Consider the following 23,597-nt stretch of genomic DNA (forward strand, 5'->3'; position numbering starts at 1 on the left):
CCTCTTCTCCTCCTCCTCCTCCCCCACCTCCTCTTCATTCTCCTTGTTCTCCTCTAACTATCACCTAGGTATCTGTGAATTTCCATATACAAAAAGCTGCTTGCTAATATCTTATCCACTCAACATTGGTTGTTTAATCTCTTCTTCTTCTTCTTCTTCTTCTTCTTCTTCTTCTTCTTCTTCTTCTTCTTCTTCTTCTTCTTCTTCTTCTTCTTCTTCCTTCTTCCTTCTTCCTTCTTCCTTCTTCTTCTGACTGTTTTTAGCCCACTCCTTCAACCCAAACTCGAAAACACGACTTCAGCAACAGAGTGGTCAACGCCTGGAATGCTCTACCTGACTCCCTTGTTACATCCTCAAACCCCCCACAGCTTCAACCTCAAACTGTTGACCTCGCCCCATTCCTAAGAGGTCCGTAAAGGGGGCCTGCATAAGTGCACCAGCTTGCCTTCCGTCCCTGTCCTATTGTCCCCATTTATTTGTACCCATTTCCTGTGTTCAGGTCCATGTTTATACATACCTGTTATCTTGTACACATTTGACAAACTAACTAACTAACTAAATAAAGACCCCACCTTTCCCTCCCCCCTCCCCTGAAGCAGGACGGTTGCGAGATGACCAAACAAGGGAGGTTAAAAAAAACAAACCACCTTATTTCTCCAAAGACAAAGAATAAGAATAAATTCCTCTCCAGAAGGGAGATAAAAATCCGGGAGGGAGGACAATTATCCCGGGATATCTTGAGGGGATGGGGGGATCTGATTTAAAAGAGAAAAATGGGGAGGGGGGCAAAGCTCCAGCCCCAAAGCTGTACCACTCCCGGCCTTGTGCCTTTCCCTCTTTCCCCCCTCTCTCCTTCCTTCCAGAAATGGGGCATCAGCAGCCCCCCACGCCGACGGCTTTCGTCCTCTTGCAAGCGAGACGGGGAAAGAACAAGCATCGCGCTGATGGCTGGATAAACTCTCCCCCCCCCCTCGCCGCCGCCGCTCCCCCCTCCCCAATCCACCCATCCATCAACTTGGAAACCAACCCGTTTGCATTGCACGCTTCGGCCCTGGCGGAGAAAATCTCACGGTGGTTTTCTCGTCTCTATTAGAAGCTGGGGTGGGGGGTCAAAGGATTTCCTCGGGCAAGACAGAAGCTGTCTGGGGTGGCGGCGGCGGCGGGGAATTTCTGGGTGCTGTTTTTTTGGGGGGGGGACAGAGAGAGAGAGAGAGAGAGGAAAAGGGAGACGGAGAGGGGGGAAGAGAGAGAGAGAAAGAGGGAGGGAGACAGATAGAGAGAGTGGGGGGAAGAGGGAGAGAAAGGGAAGAGAGAGAGGGAGGGAGACAGTGAGAGAGAGAGGGGAAGAGAGAGAGGGAGGGAGACAGTGAGAGAGAGGGGGGAAGAGGGACAGAGAGAGAGAGAAAGGAGGGAGGGAGGGAGGAAAGGAGAGCAGGGGGCTGTTCCTCGTCCCCTCCCAACCCGCGCGTCCCCCAGTCGCCCCCTCCCCAGAAGGAGCGCTCCTGGAGCAACCGAGGGGCGCCCATGGAAAGTCGCCCGGGGCAGGCGCAGGGGAAGGAGCCCGGGAGCAGCTGAGAAGGAGCGGACGGCGCTGCGGCAGCAGCAAGCAGGAGAAAACGCCGGAGCCGGGGGCCGGGAGCCAACAGCCCGGGCAGAGGTGAGCCCGAGCCGGCCGGCCGTGGGGCAGAGGAGGGGGAAGAAAAGGAAGGGGATGCGGGACCGCAGCGGGGCGCTGGGCGCGCAAACCTGTTGGCGCCGCATCCTAAGGGGAAGGGTCTGCCTTTGTGTCCGAAGGAGCCTGTGTGTGTGTGTGTGGAAACAAAGAGAGGGAGGAGGCTCGGTTGGAGTGAGGGGCTCTGATGAGGTCGGGACTCGGGAGACCCCCCCAAACTAGAACGTCCCCCCACCTCCATACGAAAACAGAGTGGGTAGGTGGCCTTCCCCCCCCCCCTGCGCCTTTTCTGAGAATCCCACCCCAGCCCCCTGCCTGCCTTCTCCAAGCTGGCGCCCCTCAGGAGGTGTCTGGATCCTTCTGGCTGGTAATTTAGGGAGTTGGAGTCTGAGCTGGCCCAGGGCAACAGGGTAGGATTGACACTTGTCGGTGGGTTCCTTCTTCCCTGGATCCCTTCAGGGATCTAGAGAATAGATTTAAGATGTGGGGCGCTTGGCACTCTCTGAGCTTGGTTGTTTTCTTGCAGACGTTTCATGGCCCAGCTAGGTAGCATCATCAGTGCTAGAAGGGAGTGAGGTTTGCGAGGAGAAGGAGGAGGAGGAGAAGGACTGTGGGATCCTTGGTGTTCTCTGAGCTTGGTTGTTTTCTGGTAGACGTTTCATGACCCAACTACACATCATCATCAGTGATAGAAGGGAGTGGGGTTTCAAGAGACGAAGACAAAGAGGAGGAGAACCGTGGGGTCTTTGGCATTCTCTCACGCTCGTGTGCTTTTTTTCTTATCGGTTAAAAAGAGTTAACAGAAGGTGAATTAAGCACAACTTCACCCCGCTAACAAATACCAGCTGCAAGTCTTCTCTATAGCAGCTCAAACTTTAAAGAAAATGATTTCCTTCCAGAAAAAGAGAACATCATCAAAGGGCTCTAATCGGCTACCCCCCAAAAAATGGAGTTTGAATTTTTAGCTGGATACCTTGCCATATTTTCCCCCAGAGCAAGGGAGGGGAGAAGCCTGTTTGTTTTCCCACTCTGCAGCTGAAAAGAGGGATGTGAAGGAGGAGAATACAGATGCAGTGCTCCCTATTGTCAGTGCCCAGAAATTAAGAATCTTGCTCAGAGGTTATTCCAGGAAACTGGTCGAGCGCCGAGCCTATCAATTGGGTAAATTTGCATGTAGGAAAAACGGAAGGGTTGGTCTGCTGGTGTCAGAGAGGGAAAAATACATTATTCCATGCTCAAATTCTGACTTTTGGACCTCTGGTGGACTAGAACCTTGTTTAGACTCTTTGGCGATCGACAAAAAGAAGTAAAATAGATACTAAAACTTGCCCTCTAATTAATACACCTTAAACAAAATAACTTCAGGGTGGGATTATTTATTCCTTTCCAAAGTAAGAAAAAACTTGCAATGTTGTTGTGTGTGTTTTGGTTTTTTTTTTTTTTTTGAGTGTAGGGTTTTATAGCGTGCATTAATTTCCATCTATTTGAAAGTGCTTCAGAATGTTTCATCACAATTCCCATTATCCCAGAATTCCCATTATTAAAACGGTGTAAGGTTTCCTGCCTAGGCAGGGGGTTTGACTAGAAGACCTCCAAGGTCCCTTCCAACTCTGCTATTGTATTATCCATGGCCAGGAGTCAGGATAGACATCTAAGGCAGCCTTGTGAAAACCTTTAGAAGTGTAGCCTTTACTCTTTCCAGAATTTCTGGAATTGAATACGGCATCAAGTTTTGGTCGTCACGATGTAAAAACGATGTGGAGACTCTAGAAAGAGCGCAGAGAAGAGCAACGAAGAGGATTAGGAGACTGGAGGCTAAAACATATGAAGAACGGTTGCAGGAACTGGGTATGTCTAGTTTAATGAAAAGAAGGACCAGGGGAGACATGATAGCAGTCTTCCAATATCTCAGGGGTTGCCACAAAGAAGAGGGAGTCAAGCTATTCTCCAAAGCACCCGAGGGTAGGACAAGAGGCAATGGATGGAAACTAATCAAGGAGAGAAGCAACTTAGAACTGAGGAGAAATTTCCTGACAGTGAGAGCAATTCATCAGTGGAACAGAAGTTGCCTCCAGAAGTTCTGAATGCTCCAACACTGGAAGGTTTTAAGAAGAGGTTGAATAATCATTTGTTTAAATGCTATGAGATTTCTTGTCTAAGCAGGGGGTTGGAGTAGAAGACCTCCAAGGTCCCTTCCAACTCTGCTATTCTATTCTATTCTTTCCCCATTCAATATGATCATGACTAAGAACTCTGGGAGTTGAAGTCTAGAACATGTTGGGATGGGAGAAGATCAGTTTAAGCAACCCTGTTGTCCCTTCAGGCAAAATTCCAATTATTGCTTGAATGGAAGAATGGATCTGATAACAGATGAGGGTTTTGAAGTCTCTGGGTCCTACAAGAACCATGCTTCTCTGATGCTTTGTACTTCCAACAGCTGAAAGACGCTAATTCCACCCAGGAACGCTTGCCTTCAAAAAGTATTCCAGAACAAGTGTGTAATTCTCATGACCCACCAAGAGATGCATGGAGATGGTGCTCTTTTCTTCCAACGTCTAGGTCAACAGTCATGGGTTCCGTGCGAGGAGACCACCACTTCAAGGACGGAAGTCCAGTGGTGACACCTGAAGGGAACATCGTGATGAGCTTTAGTTTTGACAGCTACCAGCTGGAAGAAGAAGAGCTTCAGGAGAAGACAAGCCATACCAAAGGAGTCCTCACGTTCATGGAACCAGGTAAGAGTTGAAGAGATGGCTTGGGATCCCTCCAGAGGTAGCTCCCATGGAGAGTAGTGCTTTTTCAGATAGCAACTAAACGTCCTTGAGTGTTTTTATATTTTGTGATTCTCTTCTCCATCTATCTCCAACTTAAGGACCTGTGGATGGACTTCTGTTGGAGTTTTCCAGGATGATTCTCATTCAACCTGGCTTCCATGTTCCTAAAGTTCTCTTAAAGACTATTGAGCGACTCGCGTTGAAGTCAATTATACGTTTTTTTTAGCTTTTTTGGTGTTAAGTGTAAAATGGATGGTTTGGTTTGTTGTGGGGAAATTCTTTTCGTTTTCTGTTTCTGCTTGCCTTTGGTTAGAGCTGTGGTTACGGCTGGGATTAAGAATTCCCAAGGGTTTGAAAAGTATAGGATTGGATGGACGGGGGATGTTTGAGAACCCTGTTTTCATTTCTTTGGATTTGAGGAGTGAATCCTGAGCTTTGAGACCAATCCTCAAACTGATGATCTTTTCAGGTCGGTAGAGCAAAAGAAAATGGAAGGAAGAACATAAGGGCAGTCGTAGTGTGAGACCAGCTATCTCTAAGTAGAAATGATCCTTGGCTCCATTTATTGAGAAAAGTATAATTTTTTTTTGAAGTGAAGTGTATTGCTGTAATGAATAGCCAGAACTGAGAATCGCGCGCCAAAATAGCTAAGTTGAACTTTTTCCTCCCTGAACTGCCTCCCATCACTGACTGCCACCCCCATGACCAATCAGGTTCAAGCAAGATGTTTTCAGAATAGTCACTTCAAGGTAAGTTGGTAGGCAGTTACTTTCTTCTCCCCAGCTGGGTGACCTTGAGGCAGCTTCTCAGGGAGATACTGCAGTTACTTTCGCTTTCCCCCAAGCATCCCCCTCTTCAGCCTCCCCCCCCCTCTAGAGTTCATGGCAGACCGTAAGGTAGCAAAGCACAAGTAAGCATAATGTGGCAGCTGACACTTTGTTCCACTTAGCGACTGCTTGGCTTAATTTGTTACCTTTCTGACTTTTTCCCCCCTGGGCTTAGTCCGTGAAAACCCCGAGCCTCAAGATCGTTACCATGGAATCTACTTTGCTATGCTTCTAGCGGGTGTTGGTTTTCTTTTGCCTTACAACAGCTTTATCACAGACGTTGATTACCTTCATCACAAATACCCAGGTAGGTGTCTTTTTCCCCTATTCCAAAGTTCTCCGAAACATTTGAAAGTCTTTTTTGGAGCTCTAATAGGAATGAAAGCTATTAGAAGTAGGCATCGTAACTGATTCTCTACATCCATTCATAACACAACGTCATGAGTTGAAGGTTGTGCCTTTTGGGTTTTAACTTTCTCATAAGCTTTGGATAGCATGGTTAGCAGCAAAGGGTCCCAAAACATTTGGAGAACCACAGATTTAGGGATTGAAAGACTCTAAAGCAAGGTGTCCATCCTTGCCACCAGTAGACTTCAACTCCCAGAATTCCCCAGCCAGCATGGAATTCTGGGAGTTGAAGTCCACAAGTCTTCAGTGTTGGATACCACTGATCTAGAAATGTGTTTTTGATTCCCAAGTCCCACTTGTTGCATTGAACTGTCCATTAGAATGCCTCTTTCTTAAACCCAAGATAGTATTAATATATTAATATAGGACAAGGTGAATTTATTACTGAATTATTGATAAAGCATCCTGCTCTTTTTGAATTATAATTGTATCACCTTTGTTGTCATTGTACAAAATAAATACAATGACATTTGTTTTGCCTCTTCATAAGTTTCCAGTTTTTGTTGAACCTGCCCAAGAAACACCAAAGATCTTCACCGCATACTTTTCCTTCCCTTCTTATTTTTATTTATTTATTAAATTGATATGCCTATCCCCGATCCTCCTTTTTTCATCTGTTTACACCTCCCACCAAGCCGGATTGTGATTTCCTTGGTTTTGGTTTAACGTCTTGTGTGAACTCAATCAATTCAGGACACCCTTGTGAAGCAGGTTTAACATGATGTATGAACCAAGAGGTTGTGTCTTTCTGCAGGGACCTCTATTGTGTTTGACATGAGCCTGACCTACATTTTAGTAGCCTTGGTTGCGGTCATTCTCAACAACGTCCTGGTCGAAATGTTGAGTCTTCATACCAGGATCACCGTGGGTATGTTCAGAACCCTTCTTATCTTCTCCATCTCACCAGGGAAGTTGTAGCTGGGGTTAGAACCTTCTACATGTCTTCTCTGCTCCATGTCTTCCTCCAAAGCTTCAGTCAGAAATTTAAGAAGGAAGCCATAGAGATGTCACCTGAATATTACGTACGCTCAATGATCTCCATGCTGGAGAATTTATATGCCAAAAGATAAACATCTGGAATTTGTAGCACCCTTGTCTTTCTTTCATGCCATGCTTCTTTAATTCATTTCAGGTTATCTCTTTGCTTTGGGCCCCCTTCTCTTTGTGAGCATCTGTGACGTGTGGCTCGATCTCTTCTCCCAGCGCCAAGCTTATGCGGTCAATCTTATGGCGGTGGGCGTGGTGGCCTTTGGTTGCACAGGTATGCGCGGTGACAGGAGCAGAATCTTTCCCAGCCAGTCTAGGAACGAGGGTGTCCTTGGTTGAAACTCACGAACGGTGTTGTCCTTCTTGACCAAAAAGGAGTCAGGGAGGTGGTGGAGAAGAAGAAGTCCCTTATGAAAGATGACATCTAATAAATCGAAATCTAGTACTTGGATGTCATACCTCGCCTTCTCTTTTGCTTGCTTAACTCTCTCTCCCCTTTTAAGTGCAGCAATCCAGTTTCTATGGTTACACCGGGATGCTACCGAAGAGGTACACTCAAGGAGTGATGACGGGAGAAAGTGAGTATTAGCTTAATACTGTTCACTGAAGGACAGGTAGCAAGAGATCTTTTTTATATACGTATATAAAAAGTTTTTATTTATTTATTTTTGTTACATAATAAAAAAAATTGTGAACAAAATGTTGTCCGAATTCCCCCTTCAACATTGCCATCAAAAGACATAATTCATTTTACATTATATCTCCATTATTTCCAATTTTAGCCGTATTATTTTTCTTCTCCTATTTTCCAATTTCAAGTTTTTAACCTGTACAAATGATATAATTTTTCCTTCTCTTTGAAGATAAACCATTTGTCATTTTTTCCCATCTATTTTCCATTAACAATATGAGTCTTCAATTTTTATCTAATCAGCATAACATAATCATTTAACAGCTTTAAGGTTCGTAATATAATTCCCCCGCTTTCTAGTTAAAACATATTTTTACTTTGTTTAGAATATTTTTTTCTATTGGATCATATCATTCTGCTAGTCTTTTCTTTTCTCTTCTTTTTATATGTCTTATATCTTTTCTTCTGTATTTTCCTTCTCACTTTTCAATAGATTTTTTGAGTATCTTCCCCCCCCCCCCAATTTCTCTTTCCCATCTCCCGTTATTTCTCTCTTTATTTTTGGCTCATTTCTTTTTCGGATGTTGTTTCCCTTTTTTCCTCTCTGCTCTCTTTGTGCCTTTACCTCATTGAGTTTTATTTTCCATCTCTACCGTGTTAATTTCTGGTAGCAAAAGTTCTCAATCTGCCTCTTCAATAATTCATTCTCATTTCTGGGACAGCCTTTAAAAATAGAGACAATTCATCCCATGGTCCCAAAGGTACTTTTTTTTCAAGAGGCAACTGGACTTTCTGGTTTTTCTTTGAAGATGTTTCTCATCCAAGAAGTTTCTTCAGAGCTTCAGAAGTGAAGAAGTTTCTTGGATGAGAAGCGAAATGTCTTCAAAGGAAAACCAGAATGTCCAGTTGCCTCTTGAAAAAGCACCTTTCGGACAACCATGTCCTGGATTACTAAGAATCTTCATAGACCTTGAAGAAGAAGTCAAGCTATTTCCCAAAGCACCTGAAGGCCAGAAAAGGAATGATGGATGGAACTGACCAAGGAGAGGTTCAACCTAGAAATAAGGAGGAACTTTCTGACAGTGAGAACAATCCAACCAATGGAACAGAGGTTGCCTTTGAGAGTTGTGGGAGCTTCATCACTTGAGACTTTCAAGAAGAGATTGGACTGCCATTTGTCAGAGATGGTGTAGGGTCTCCTGCTTGAGCGGGGGAGGGGGATTGGACTAGATGACCTGTAAGGTCCCTTCCAACTCTGTTAAGAAGTTCTGAAGAAGCTTCTTGGATGAGAAACAAAAACGTTTTCAAAGGAAAACCAGAAAGTCCAGTTGCCTCTTGAAAAAGCACCTTTGGGACAACCATGACCTGGATGGCTGAGAATCTCCATAGACATTGATCCCATTGGCAATGGTTAGTACCTGCCCAACAGTAGGACAGACCTTGTTGGTCAATTCCAACTGAAGACATTGAAAAAGAGAAGAGTTAAATTAGGTAACTGGAAAGTGGACATGGGGTCATCCTGAAATTAGTGATCATGCCCTTCTGGTTTGTGCTAGAGAGAGAGAAGAACCAAGAGTACAAGAGACCTTAAGAAGTGCCTCAAGGATCATATGACCATTCATGAACATCTTGCTTGATGATCCTTCTTGCCTCTCTGGAGACGTGTAGAGCTTAAACCCTGCTTAGAATAGTTTCAATTGAGGTTTACTAGCACTAACAATCAAATTGGGAACTATCCTGTCTTTTTCTTCATACATTTTTACAGTATTTAATGGGTTGGACAGAAGAGATGGAGGAGCTGAGATATATGGGCAACCAGGAAGATCTCTTGACCTCTTGTGAAGGAAGCCAAGCCTTCGCAAACTCTACTAATGCCATTGTCCATGTCTTAGTGCTAACACCCAATCCCAACTCCATCTCTTCCTTCCAGGCACTGCTGGGGTCATCATCTCCTTAAGTCGCATCTTCACCAAGCTTCTTCTGTCTGATGAAAAGGAGAACACCATGATCTTCTTCTGCATCTCCATTGGCCTGGAGCTCTCTTGCTTCCTCCTCCACCTCTTGGTGAAGCGCACCTACTTTGTCAGGTATTACACCTCCCGATCTCAGAACGGGGCCTCCGAGTTGAAAGAGTCGATGGACAATGGCACCGGATACAGAGTCCACCACGACGTCACAGCAGAAGACATCCGGTTTGTAAGTTGTGGCCAGAAATGCTTTGTGCTCCTTCTTGGGTTTTACATTTTTTGAGACAGTTTTCACGAAAGTCTTGGTAAATCTTCTAGAAATATTAGGGTTATAGTTTTGAGAATTGGTTCCTTACTTGACATATTTGGAGGATGGATCTAAAATGGTATGAGTAGAAATAGCTTACATGCCCCGCCAAGATCACATCGATCAAATATATGACAGCAAACGTAACATAATGTTCATTTCTTTTCTCTTTTCCTTCCTTCTCTCTTTCCTCCTTCCCTCCCTCTCCTTGCTTTCCTTCCTTCCCTTCTTCCTCCCCTTCCTTCCTATCTTCTTTTCTTTGCTTTCTTTTCTCTTTTCCTTCCTTCTCTCTTTCCTTCCTCCCTCTCCTTGCTTTCCTTCCTTCCTCCTTTCCTTCCTTCCTCCCTTCTTTTCCTTGCTTTCTTTTCTCTTTTCCTTCCTTGCTCCCTCCCTCCCTCTCCTTGTTTTCCTTCCTCCCTTCTTTTCCTTGCTTTCTTTCTTTTCCTTCCTTCTCTCCTTCCTTCCTTCCTTCCTTCCTTCCTTCCTTCCATATTACTGCTGGAAAACCTCACCATCCCCCAGCATCACCGTTAACAATAGAACCTAAACCCAGATGCCATTGCACAAGTATTGAAAAGTAAGCCTACATAAAGATTCAAAATCCAGTATCTAAGGATTGGTTGAAGGAGAGAAATGGTGACCTCTTCCGGTGGACAAAGTTAATTCAAATGAGTGCACACTGACATAATCAAGGGAATAAATGAATGAGCAAAAGAACTACCAGTTTGGTGTTCTGGTGAAAATGTTGAGTGCAATTAAGGAGACGTAGATTCAAATCCACTTTCAGCTGCTGTTCCTCCTTCCTGCTCAGCTCACCTTACAAGGTTGGGTTGTGGAGAAAAATGAGAAGTATCATTTGAGCTCCTAGAGATAAGAGTGAACGATTGGATGAATAAATGGATGGATGAATGAATGGATTAATCAATAATTAATTAAGGATGAGTCTACCAGTGCCAGGAGAGATTCACTTAGAATTGGGATCCTCCAGTTTAAAAGCAGTGTATCTCCAACTGTTACATCATCATCATCATTGCAACCTCCTCCTTATCCATTGAGCTGTGCCAGAGGTTCTTGGCAGTTGGTGGTTGCTATTTCTCTGTCCTTTCGCTCCAAGGAGAATCGGCCTCCCAGAGAAAACGTGTCTCCTCCCGACACCTTTGGGGATGCTGGTGAGCTGGCTGGCAGTGGCACCTACGTTAGATTTGACGTCCCTCAATCGGAAATCAAACGGAGTTGGCCGAGCTTCAGAGGTAACTAGAACACTGGGAGTCTTTAAGAAGATGTTGGAAAGCCATTTGTCTGAAACGGTGTAGGGTTTCCTGCCTAGGCAGGGGGTTGGACTAGAAGACCTCCAAGGTCCCTTCCAACTCTGCTATTAAAAAAAACACTATATCAGAGCCTCAAGGCAAGGCCCAAAAAATGATGGTTTTTGAAAGCTTGTTTTTGTACATTTGGTTCTTTTTTTTATAATTGCCTTTTTAGGGGCAGGAAAGGAGGAAAAGGAGGGAGGGGAGAAGGAAAGAAGGAAGGAAGAAAAAAGAAAGGAAGAAAGAAAAAGAGAGGAAGGAAGGAAGGAAGAGAAAGAGAAAGAGAGAGAGAAAAAGAAAGAAGAAAGAGGAAGGAAGAAGGAAGAAAGAAAAGAGAAAGGAAAGAAAAAGGAAGGAAGAGAAAAAGAGAAAGGAAGGAAGGAAGAAGAGAAAAGAGAAGAAAGAGAAAGGAAAGAAAAAAGAGAGAAAGGAAGAGAGAGAGAGAGAAAAAGAAAGAAGAAAGAGGAAGGAAGAAGAGAAGGAAGAAAGGAAAGTAAAAAGAAAGGAAGGAAGAGAAAGGAAGGAAGGAAGAGGAAGGAAGAAGGGAAAAGAGAAGAAAGAGGAAAAAAAGAAAAAAGAGAGGAAGGAAGGAAGAGAAAGAAAGAAAATAAGAAAGGAAGGAAGGAAGAAAGGAAGGAAGAAAGGAAGGAAGGAAAGAATTTCCAATCTTCCCTTTGGCAATGACACATACCACCTGTCTTTCTGATATTACACCATAACTCCCTTCTCTCCACCCTCTCGTCTACCTGCTTTCTGATGGTGGCAACAAGCCCGGATGGAAAAGCCTTTCGTGGCCTCACCGCTTTTCTTTCTCTGCATTCCGACAGACATGATGCTCCATCGCTACGTCGTCTCACTCATGATCTGGACCTACATGCTCTCCATCGCGGTGACTTACTTCATCACCCTCTGCCTCTTCCCTGGGCTGGAATCGGAGATCCGGAACTGCACTTTGGGGGAATGGCTCCCCATCCTCATCATGGCCGTCTTCAACCTCTCGGATTTCGTGGGCAAGGTAAGCCACCCTCTTGGCTGGGATCCTGCAGAATGGCTCCATGACCCAAGCCCATCTTGGCAGAAGGAGAACCCCCAAATCTGCAGGCGATCAGAGGGTCAGAGCTGCCATCCATTCTGGGGGACAGCCAAGATCTGGGACATTGTTCTGAGCGAGGCTTCCCCAAAAAGCAGGAGGCAGAGTCCCGGTCCCGACAAAACTCTTTTTATGAAACGAGTGTAAATTCCTCTCATTCACATTCAGCCAAGGCCTGGCAAAACAGTCTTTCAAAGGCGTATTTATGACCACAGAGCTTATCTAGCTTGGAAAGCTGCCATGTAAATATTGTCCAAATGAGGAGCTGTGCAAGGAAAGGCTGGGCACAGAGTCTCGGAGATTCAGGGACAGATCTTCACACTCCTGAAACGAATCTGATAACGAACAAATTCTTTTTCTCAAAAGCCCACTCCCCTTTTGCGCCTCTTTTATGTCCAATCACCTTCCACCTGTGACTTTACTCCCAAGTCTACCCTGATTTCTGAGCTGTTCTTTTCTTCTGGCAGCTCTGTGCATGCGCACACTGGGAACAGGCTCCAGCTGTTCCTCTGCCTCACTGCTGTCTAGCTCCGTAGACACCTGATCACTGCCAGACGGCCTCGGCCCCATCTCTGCCTCTGACACAGAGCCCTCGTCCGAGCTTCCCCCAGACTCCATGACTGGCCCATGTTCCTTCCCAACCTCCTCACTGTCTGCCTCTGTTGCCAGCTGTGCTAGTAGCTGGCGGGCCACAATAGATCTGTTCCCCTTGCCAGAGGATTTTCTGATGGGGTCACAGGGTGAGCAGAGATGAAGCAAGCAGGGAGTCAGATCAAAAAAGGGGGGGCAAGATAATCTCTTTGATGTGTCCTCCTTTCCCTTTGTGTCTCTGACCCTCATTTTTCTTCCCCACCCCCCCTTGAATTTCATCTTGCAATCCAAGCAGAAATCTGAGCTGTTCTCTTGGGGGAAAGACTTTGAAACTAGGAAAAAGGTTGCTTGAAAATAGATTGATGGTTTGCCTCTAAAGTTTGGCAGGTTCAGAAGGAGTTTCCACTAATAAATCCCAGATGGGATTCTTAACCTCTGCCTGTCTTTGACAGGGGCAGAGAACCTCAGAGCCTTTGGCTAAACGAGCCTCCCTGCCCCGTGGCAGTCTACCTGCAGTCTAACTCCCGACAGTTGGCTTTGCCTTCTTCTTTTGGCCTCGCTAACCTAAAACAGGTACACCGCGAGAGGGACGTGGTGGCTCAGTGGTTAAGACGCTGAGCTTGTCGATCAGAAAAGTCGGCAGTTCAAATCCCGGGTGTCGCGTAACGGAGTGAGCTCCCGTGACTTGTCCCAGCTTTTGCCAACCTAGCAGTTCGAAAGCATGTAAACATGCAAGTAAAAAATAGGGACCACCTTTGGTGGGAAGAGAACAGCGTTCCTTGCGCCTTTGGCGTTGAGTCATTCCGGCCACATGACCACGGAGACGTCTTCGGACAGCGCTGGCTCTTCGGTTTTGAAACGGAGATGAGCACCGCCCCCTAGAGTCTGGAGTGACTATGTGCAAGGGGAACCTTTACCTTTACCTAAAACAGATCCAGGAAGTCTTTCTCTTGTGGATTCCACAGATTCGCAAGAATTTCCCTTTTTTTTCCAGATTTTGGCAGCATTGCCTTATGACTGGAGGGGAGCCCACCTCCTTCTCTGCTCCTGCCTGCGAGTGGTCTTCATCCCGCTGTTTATCCTCTGCGTCTACCCCAATGGGAAGCCCACCTTTAGCCACCCGGCATGGCCCTGCATCTTCTCCCTCCTGATGGGCATCACCAACGGCTACTTCGGCAGCGTCCCCATGATCCTGGCGGCCGGGAAAGTCAGCCCTGAGCAGCGGGAATTGGCAGGTTAGTGAAAGCAACCATTTTGCATGCCTTTCACGCACACACACCCAAGAATTGTGAGATCAGGGAGGGGACAAGGTTGGCACCAGCGCCACTAAATTATTATTTCAGTAGAACAAGTGTCTTATAGAGCAGGGCTTCTCAACTTCAAGACGTCTGGACCTCAATTCCCAGACTGTCCCAGCCAGCATGGGGAATTCTGCCCACCTTAAAGATTCCGAAGTTGAGAACTACTGTCGTAGATAATCTCTATCTTGCTATTATTTCTCTCTCTCCCTCATGCTCTGTATCTACATTATCTTTCTCATTTTCTATATCTATTCTCTCTTTCTCGGATTCTCTGTATCTACCAATCATCTATTATCTTTCTCATTCTCTGTAACTAACATCTATTATCTATCTATCTGTCATCTATCATCATATATCTATCCATCCATCTATATCCATCCATATCTATCCCTGTGTCTATCTATCCATATCTGCCTGCCTGCCTGCCTGCCTTTCTATCTATCTAATCTATCTATCTATCTATCTATCTATCTATCTATCTATCTATCTATCTATCTATCTATCTATCTATCTATCTATCTATCATCTATCATCTATCATCTATCATCTATCTATCTATTATCCATCCATCCATCCATCCATCCATCCATCCATCCATCCATCCATCCATCTGCATAATTATCTATATCATCTATCTATCTCTAACCATAATTATCTATCATCTGCCCCTATCATCTATCTATCTCTACCTACCGACCTACAGTATCTCTCTCAGTCTCTCTCTGTGCATGATTAATATCTATATCATCTATCCATAATTATATATCATCTATCCCTATCATCTATCTAATTCTACCTACCTACCTACCTACCTACCTACAGTATCTATCTATCTATCTATCTATCTATCTATCTATCTATCTATCTATCATCTATCTATCTATCTATCTATCTATCTATCTATCTATTTCTGACATCTATTGATCGACCTACCTACCTACCTACAGTAACTATCTATCCATCTATCTATCTATCGTCTATCTGTCTATCTGTCTATCTGTCTATCTATCTATCTGTCTATCTCCATCTATCTAGCTCCATCTATCAATCATCATCATCTATTTCATTTTCTTATCTCTCTCTCATTCATCATCTCTCTATCATTTATCTATATCTATCCATTCATCCCTGTTGAGGAGAATAACTATTAAAATAAATTATGCGTATGGTCATCCCTCAAATGAAGACATGTGCATCACGACGTCATCCTGCAAAAGACGTAAATTGTCGAATTGGCGTACTTTGCAGGATGATATCACGGGCCCCACCGGCATGCCCCCTTGCTCTCTCCGATGGGTTGTAACCATCTCCTCTCCCATTCTCACTTCCAGGTAACACCATGACGGTGTCCTACATGACGGGGCTGACCCTGGGCTCCGTGGTAGCCTACTCCGCCTACAGCCTGACCAGAACTTCTCCCAGTTCCTGTCTCTACCCAGGGAACTACACGGCCTCGGTCCTAGATGGGAACTGACCAAGACAATGAATGGAGCACCAACGTCTAGGAACGCCAGGCAAGATGGCGGGGTAGGGGGAAGAGAGCCTGTGACTCGATGCCCGCTGTGGGCACAGCCCTATATCCTTCAGGATCCGCATGGAAAACCCCAAGCCACATCTTTCCCCAATGACCATGTGTAGGAAACCCATACCCATACTCACTTGGGTATGACCCTTGTGGCTATTCTGCTGCGCAGGTTGGGCGCCGTTCCTGTTCTTTTCCAACCAGATTCGGGGCAGGACGTTTCTTTCTCCAGTGGATTGTTGTGTGTCCCCTACAGCCATCCCTAGTAGCCCCCAAATCCATCGGTCAGAATAGCATCTTGCCCATTGTCACGAAGGAGACATCCTTTAGCTGTCTCTTGCTTAGGTGTTGTTTTTTTATAGACAGCTGCTTGTTTAACCGTTGGGAGACACACGTCTGTCTCCCATAAAAAGGTGAATTTCTAGATTTTGAGACAGGCTGGGGTAGAGGGATTTTTGCACAGGGCGCAGGAGTTTTAGGGTGCAAAGGAGAAAAACGGGGTGAAAAAATTTGGGGGGTTGAATCATATCAACTGGACTTATTTTCCTTGTTAGTTTAATGAAAACAAGGACTAAGGGTGACATGATCCAGTATCTCAAGGGTTGCCACAAAGAAGAGGGAGTCAAGCTATTCTCCAAGGCACCTGAGGGCAGAACAAGAAGCAATGGGTGGAAACTAATCAAGGAGAGAAGCAACTTAGAACTGAGGAGAAACTTCCTGACAGGTAGAACAATGAATCAGTGGAAAAAACTTGCCTCCAGAAGTTGTGAATGCCCCAACACTGGAAGTCTTTAAGAAGATGTTGGATCGCTATTTGTCTGAAGTGGTGTAGGGTTTCCTGCCTAGGCAGGGGGTTGGACTAGAAGACCTCCAAGGTCCCTTCCAACTCTGTTATTCTATTCTATTCTATTCTATCCTATTCTTTCTATTCTATTCTGCATTCTATTCTGTTCTATTCTATTCTGCATTCCATTCTATTCTATTCTGCATTCCTTTCTATTCTATTCTATTCTATCCTATCCTATCCTATCCTATCCTATTCTTTCTATTCTATTCTAGTCTGCATTCCATTCCATTCTATTCTATTCTGCATTCCATTCCATTCTATTCTATTCTACTCTATTCTATTCTACTCTACTCTGTTCTAAATAACACACAGGAAAGGATTCTAATCTCTCTAAGTTTGTCCATGGGACATTCACAGATGAGATTCTACGTAGATCTCATAAAATACGTTGAAAAAGCAGCAGCTATGTTGTGTCAGCTGACTTAGAAGCGAAGAGACATGTTGCACGAAACCAAAGACCAGAAACCAGGTTAAGGACGTTCTTGCCATATCTTTTTGTGGTTTGTTTCCCATTTCTGTGCGTTGTCCACGTAACTGGATGAGTCGAATTCTACAGCACGGACAATAGGGTTGGTAGTTTTACATTTTTGCAATTTTTTTTTAAAGTTGGGTTGTCACGACGGCCATTGCCCTTTCAACAAAATCAGCTTGCCTTAAGTCAAGAACCTTGACTTTGATGGACCCTGTTGCTTTGTATCTCCCCTAACCAGATATCCCACCCAGTTCCAAATATATTGGTTGAAGAGTATATTTCTGGCTCAGAGTTGAACTGTGGGACTCATTATACAGCTGCGTCCCTCCCACCTTCCACTTACACCTGGGCTGAAATGTCCTGCTCAAATTCCTCCCTCATCCTCTTTTTAATGACCCCATAATCCCACATGGGGTTGGAGTCAGGGCAACTGAATAGAGCTAGCAGATTGTTTACTGGCCCGATCCCCTTCCTGTCGCCAAGGAGGAGTTTTGTTCAGCAGATATTTCTCCCTGTAGCCCAGAGAGAGAAATATCTGCCTCTACCTAGGATCAAACTCACAGCCTCCCTATTGTGAGACGGGAGCTGCACCTCTAGGCCACTGCACCACTCTCCCGTCGCAACAGTGATATCACCAGATAATCCTTTCAACCCAGAAGCGCTTCAGTGCTTCTGACACACGTGCAAAAAAAGGAAGGCGAATCTGCCTGATCCAGGATAAGGTTGCAGGATCCAATCTGGATCTGTCCCCTCTGGGCAGGAGGTTAATAATTCTGCGTTTGAGATCTGAGAGCTGCCGTGGGACGAGTTTGAGCTCCTGTCCTTCTCTCCAGCTGCTGCTGGGGAGATGGAAGGAGCCTCCAACTGTTCAACCCTCATCACAACAGTCAGCATCATCTCCATTTAACAACCCCATAATCCCTTGCAAGGTGGAATCTGGGCAAACTGATTGGAGCTAGAAGATCATTTACTGGCCAGATACCTTTCCTGTCGCCAAGGTGGAGTTTTGTTCAGCAGATAAATTCTCAGTGTGCCCAGAGAAACATCTGCCTCTACCTAGGATTGAACTCACAGCCTCCCCGATTGTGAGGCGGGAGCTCTACTTCTAGGCCACCGCACCCCTCCGCTCAAATTGCTCCCTGAAGGCCGAAATATGAGAGAGACAAAGCGCCCCTTTGCACAAGCTTCTGAAGTTTGTGCAGCAACCAACACCCCACCCCACCCCACCCCCCACTCTGGGACCAACATGACCATCATCTCTCCACCAGGCTGGCTTTGGGGCAGAGGACCTCAAAAGCCACGAAATCACGGTTCTTCTCGGTTCAAGGTTCCCTAAGGATCCGGAGACGTGGTGGATAACATATCGTAAGGGGTGGAATCGAGAATTTTGTAAAACTAGATGGTCCCAGGGTTGCAAACTGCAGCCGATTTTGCAGCAATTTGCTTTGTGTCCCTTTTTCAGGGGGAGGGGGACACGAAGGCTGCAAGAGTGTCTCTTCCCAGATCTGAACCTAGTTTACGTAGGTAAGGTTTAAGATAAGCAATTGGGGCACAAGTGTCACGGGATCCAATGAACGATCGAATTCCTGGTCTCTGGATAAATGTGTGTGGCCGCTGATGAGCACCGCAAAAAAAAAAAAAATACCCCCAAGTAGGAGCCCATCTGCTTCGCAAATTTGGCAGCCCCACAGAACCACGTCGCCGTCTGCTGCCTTCCGCCAACTAACCAGCTTTTGCTGCACGCAGGCGCTTTATCTGCCTTATATTATTTGCAAAATCCCTTGCTGTGGAACGGTTTAGAAAACGTTGCAAAACCTGAACTTGGGTTGTTGGTTTTTTCATTCGCACCAAACACTAAGCCAATATCTCTCCCGTGGATGCACGAGAAAATGGATGCCCGTTGCAGATTGGACAATCTGCAAAAATTTCATCTCGGGAAAGAAATCGTGGTTTGCTACGCGATGAGGACTGCTGGTTTGCGACGACCAAATGCAGGTTTCCTGCTCAGACCAACATGCTAGTTACTACTGTGTTTCCCCAAAAATAAGACAGCGACTTAGTTTCTTTTGACACACACACTCCCTCCCCAAAAATAAGGGCTTGGTCTTATTTTCGGGAAGGGCTTATTTTCAGGGAAACACTGGGGAAATAGGGAACGAAAGCCAGGATTGGCTTAAGAAAGTGACGAGGATTTCTCTCCGGGATAATCATTCCTTCAAAAACCATGGTTAAAATTAAGCTTGGTTTAGTGTTATGTGTGAATGCTGCCAGTGCTCAAATCTTGTTTTTATATGTGTGTGTGTGCGCACACACACACACAAAATAAGGTTGATCTGTGTATCCACTTGCCAGCCATTCTTCTAGGATCATCGTAATAAAAATCCAATTTTTAAAAAAATCTAATCACAGGTTTGATTTTTCCACGCACGCAGCCCTCTTTAAAACAGAGGGACACCCAAAGAGGCTGTTAAGGAGAAATTCCTTGACAATTATAACAATTATCATATTTTTTGGAGTATAAGACGCACTTCCAGAACGGGCAGAAAATGAGGCGCACAGAAGCCAAAAACAGAGGAGGCTGAAAACGGGGAGTGCGGAGGCGGCAGTAGGCTATGGCAATCCCTGCAACCTGAAACAGCTGATCATTGGGAGGCCGATCCAACCGACAATCAGCTGCTTGTGCTAATCAGGCTGTGCTGAAACTGAAACAGGCTGTTTGCTGCAAGGAGGCAAATTGCTGGGAGGCAGAGGCAGATTTTTTCCTCTTGTGCTAATCAGGCTAAACTGAAACTGAAACAGGCTGTTTGCTGTAAGGAGGCAAATTGCTGGGAGGCAGAGGAAGATTTTTTCCCCTTAATCAGGCTAAACTGAAACTGAAACAGGCTGTTTGCTGTTTCCTGCGAGGAGGCAAATTGCTGGGAGGCAGAGGCAGATTTTTCCCCTTGTGCTAATCAGGCTAAACTGAAACCGAAAGAGGCTGTTTGCTGCTTGCTGCGAGGAGGCAAATTGCTGGGAGGCAGAGGCAGATTTTTTTTCTTGTTTTCCTCCCCAAACGTTAGGTGCGTCTTATACTTCGGAGTGTCTTATACTCCGAAAAATATGGTAATCAGTGGAACAACTTCCCTCCAGAAGTTGTGAGTGCTGCATCACTGGAGGTTTTCAAGAAGAGATTGGGACAATCATTTGTCTGAAATGCTGCAGGGTTTCCTGCCCAGGTAGAGGGTTGGACTAGAAGACCTCCAAGGTCCCTTCAAAACTCTGTTATCCTGCTGTTGTTTTTTTAATTTCGAGCCCTTTGAAATCAGGATATCCTTCTGGAATGGCTCCAGAGCAGTGGTGGAAATCACTTACCTTGGCTATCAGTTTGCAAATATGAGTATGCGTGTGTAGAAGGTCGCACATTATATCGGGGAGGTTGTGCGGAGCCTTCACCTGAACCAGTAAGAACTGGCAGAATACGACCACTGCTCCAGAGAGAGCATCCCGAGATGGGAACCCAGCACACGCATTGAAGCCGAGGCAAAAAGAACGCAGAATGCTTCGTGTTTTCAAGATTTCTTTTCTCTCTTTTTTTTTTATGAAAAAGAATCACACATCGTACAGCAACGAACAGAATGCAAAAAAAAAAAAAAAGGATGGGGAACAAATGAAAACGTTAAAAAAACACAAAACAACAGGGAAAGGGAAGGAAAAGGACACATACACACACACACACACACAACAACAACAACAAAAAAGAAAACAACCAAACACTTGGCTCCGTTCCTTTCTGGATTGTCTGCAAAACTCCTTGTGTTTCATAGAAGGCAGTGGGCAGTTAAGTGCTTTCTATTTTAACATTCGTGTCACATTGCTTTCTTTTCCGCTTCTCCCCGCGAGAACTTCGTCTCCTACGATACAGTCCGCCGTTTCGTAAGCAATGTCTGGCTCTGCTATTCCCCTGTGTTCGTTCGTTCGTTCTCTCTCTTTTCTCTCTCTCTCTCTCTCTCTCTTTCTTTCTCTCTCTCTCTCTCCTTTCTTTTTTTTTTCTTCGACAGTCACAATTTCAACCGGAAATAAAAAATAAAGTCTCAATGTCAGACCGTGTGTTCTTGCTTTCTATACTTTTCCCATAATTTTTTTCACAGTTTTTTTTCTTTAAAAAGTTTATATATTTATATATATTTATATATTTATACTTTATATTTATAATTAAAAAGGTAAATCCGTTTTGTTTTTGTTTGTTTTTTTGTTTCTTTTTGTTGCTTTTTTCCCCGTTTTTGTTCGTCCTTTCTCTCTCTCTCTCTCTCTCTTTCCTTTGTTCTTCCTCCTCCGTTTTTGTATTTTTAAAGAGGTGTTTTGCTTTTGCTCTTTTTTTTTTGTTTTGTTTTTTACAATACGTTGGAAAAAGGGCTCTGGCGAGCCTTGGGATGTATGAAAACTGTACAGGCCTGGCGTTGTTCATTCTAGAAACGTCGTCCACCTAAGGCTTGGAAGCTGGGAACTGGTGGACCGGAGGAGGCAGCCAAGGCTGGGCAGCACCATGTGGTTCTCAAAATGGGTGGCGAAAGGATTCCGAGGGAAGAGTCCCTTTTGTACCATCGCAGAAAATAAAAGAAACATCTGCTCGGGTTAAGTCAGGTAGAAATAGTCTCCCTCCTCCCCCCCCCCCTGTAGTGCTTGAAAATGGTACAATTTCTGTCCCTGTCAGAAACAATTCTGGTGTCTACTCTTGTAGTGTGTGAGTTTGGCGGGGTTTCGTAAGTGCAAAAACGCTGGCGTTGTGAGGGCCACTGTGTTGTCCTCTCTGGCCTTGCATGAGGTCCGCACCCAAGCGGTAGTCCACCTCCAAGAGGCTCTTCGTTCATCTCAAAGTAGGCAGATGGTAACACGCTCAAGGTCTCACCACCCTTGGGTTCAGAAGATGGGCAGCTCGGTTTCTGGTTGGCTGATTCATGAGGTGAGGTCTACGCAGATGCCTCTGCGACGAGACCCAATTGTGTTGCCCAAGATTACTAGCCAACGGTTCTTACATGCGTCCAACAAGTGCTGAGTTTTGGCGACAGTGAGACAGGAGGACGCGAGGAGGACCATCCAGTAGTCCTCAAGAGCAAGTTGGTCAATGTTGAAGGTGTATTTGAAATGTTTCTTGAGGTGGCCGTAGCAAGGCAGCTGACCTGTCTTCTTTCTCAAATATAGATTCCACCACCCCCACAATATTTATGAACCTCTGATGAGGAGCCATTTTCCCCCCCAAGCGGAACCTGGAGTAAATACATTCACTTTACATGAAGGAGTAAGCATGTCCGTTGAACAGCTCTTCCGTAGAAGAGAAAGAGGCTCCTTCATCATGCCAAGAGTTTGGAGAGAAAGGGTTGCAAAAAAGAATAAATGAAATCCAGCGGTGGGTTTCTGAACCCACCCGCTCTTAAGTCCTTGTAACTCAAAAGAAAAGTGGAACAGCTGTTCCCCTGGTAACCATCTTGTTGGCCAAGATGGCTTCTACAGTTGCTTTCTTCACACCAGTTCTCTGGTAGAACAGTTTTTGGAGATAGAGAAGTGGGTGGAAAAATGACCAGCCCACCTCTTGATTGGCATTTGCTCAAACTGTCCCTGAACCAACCACATATTCTTCCATACGTTGAGTTTTCAGTTGGTTGAGGGCAGATAAAACTGGTACCCTGAAGATAAAAAAAGTGCCAATTCCTCCCCCACAAAAAATTGGCCTCTTGAAATAAATTGAAATTGGCCTCTATGAATGTCCAGTACTCAAAAGATTGATGGTGGAGCTGCCTGTAGTCCAATACTTTATTGCAAAGGACTGGAATTAGGCACACTGCCCAAGAATTAATTCTCTTAAAAATCCCAAAACGGTAAATTCCTTTTCAGGAGGAGCCACAGAATCCAATCCATCGCTCTCTGAATCTATGAAGTGGTTTGAGGACGGGGAGAATCTCTTGCAGATTTCTCTCTCTCTCTCTCTCTTTAATTTTGGAAACATTGTGACCGAGCACAACACAATCATGCTGTCGTTTCAACAGGCACATAACTTTTTTTTCATTCCGTCTGTCGTTCCTCCGAGGGAGGCACAAGGTGCGAGGTGCCTCCCGCATTCTCCTTTCTCGAAAGCTGCTCAGCAAACGATGGGGACTCCATCCGTGTTAAAGATCATGCCCGTGGTGGGCTCGTAAGTCCCTGCTAGGTAGTATAAATCTTCGCTGTCTTGATACTTCTTCGTCTTCAGCATCTGCTCATATTGTTCCAAGTCAACCACTAGGCATTTGTGTGAGATTGTCTGAACGTCATTTTCATCCACATGGGAGGACTGGTACAAAGCCCTCTGGATTAGGAAGAGAAGAGGAGAAATGTTAGAACATCTGCTGAACGTTCCTTCAGATTTTGAAGGCAAAGAAGACCTTCGAAGGTCCCAACATCTTCTACTCATCAAACATTTGAGATTCTCCCATTATTATCATCTCTCTCTCATGGGCCATTCCATGTCAAGTGGTCTAGGGGTCCCTGCTCAACCATCACAGATTTTGATGAAATTTGGTGTGAACGTGCACCCACAACCCCAATGAATATTGGTAAAAAGTTACGTTTGCTGATGCAATACTTGCGAAGATATGGTCATTTGTTTGACCCCATATACGGCCTTCTACAGTATTACCATCGGGCAGAAGACATTAAAGCATAGGTTTAAAAACAGTTTCTATCCTTCGGCTGTCAGACTCTTAAACACAACCACAATCACTCCGCACACACATGGAAACGGATGACTGGTTTTTCTTGTTCTTCCTTTTTCTTTTTTCTTTTCCCCTAATTGCTCGCATTGGGATTATACTATTTATACTATTTATGTTGTTTGTATTTGTTGTCATGAATTGCACAGGTGGGCGAAAACCAATTTTGCTG

The 23,597-nt window shown here is 45.0% G+C and overlaps 2 protein-coding genes across 3 annotated transcripts in view; one reads left to right on the forward strand and one right to left on the reverse strand.

Annotated features, from left to right (window-relative positions):
- Positions 1–1,440: 1,440 nt before the first annotated feature.
- On the forward strand, positions 1,441–16,094 carry SLC29A4 (solute carrier family 29 member 4). The gene is made up of 11 exons (XM_081965753.1): positions 1,441–1,657; positions 4,232–4,407; positions 5,449–5,580; positions 6,436–6,549; positions 6,814–6,942; positions 7,172–7,246; positions 9,230–9,495; positions 10,688–10,823; positions 11,708–11,895; positions 13,556–13,796; positions 15,194–16,094. The coding sequence occupies exons 2-11, from the start codon at positions 4,242–4,244 to the stop codon at positions 15,334–15,336; spliced, it is 1,590 nt and encodes a 529-aa protein (XP_081821879.1). The 5' UTR covers positions 1,441–1,657; positions 4,232–4,241; the 3' UTR covers positions 15,337–16,094.
- A 4,154-nt stretch (positions 16,095–20,248) lies between these two features.
- The window catches only part of TNRC18 (trinucleotide repeat containing 18), a 71,126-nt gene continuing 67,777 nt past the window's right edge, over positions 20,249–23,597 (reverse strand). For both annotated transcript variants that reach the window (XM_081965810.1, XM_081965809.1), the window contains one exon: positions 20,249–23,022. In XM_081965810.1, coding sequence (XP_081821936.1) covers positions 22,816–23,022 — 207 coding nt within the window. In that variant the 3' untranslated portion in view covers positions 20,249–22,815. The remainder of the gene's footprint in view (positions 23,023–23,597) is intronic.

Source organism: Natrix helvetica (genome assembly GCF_964273705.1).
Source record: "Natrix helvetica genome assembly, chromosome: 13".
Classification (NCBI taxonomy): domain Eukaryota; kingdom Metazoa; phylum Chordata; class Lepidosauria; order Squamata; family Natricidae; genus Natrix; species Natrix helvetica.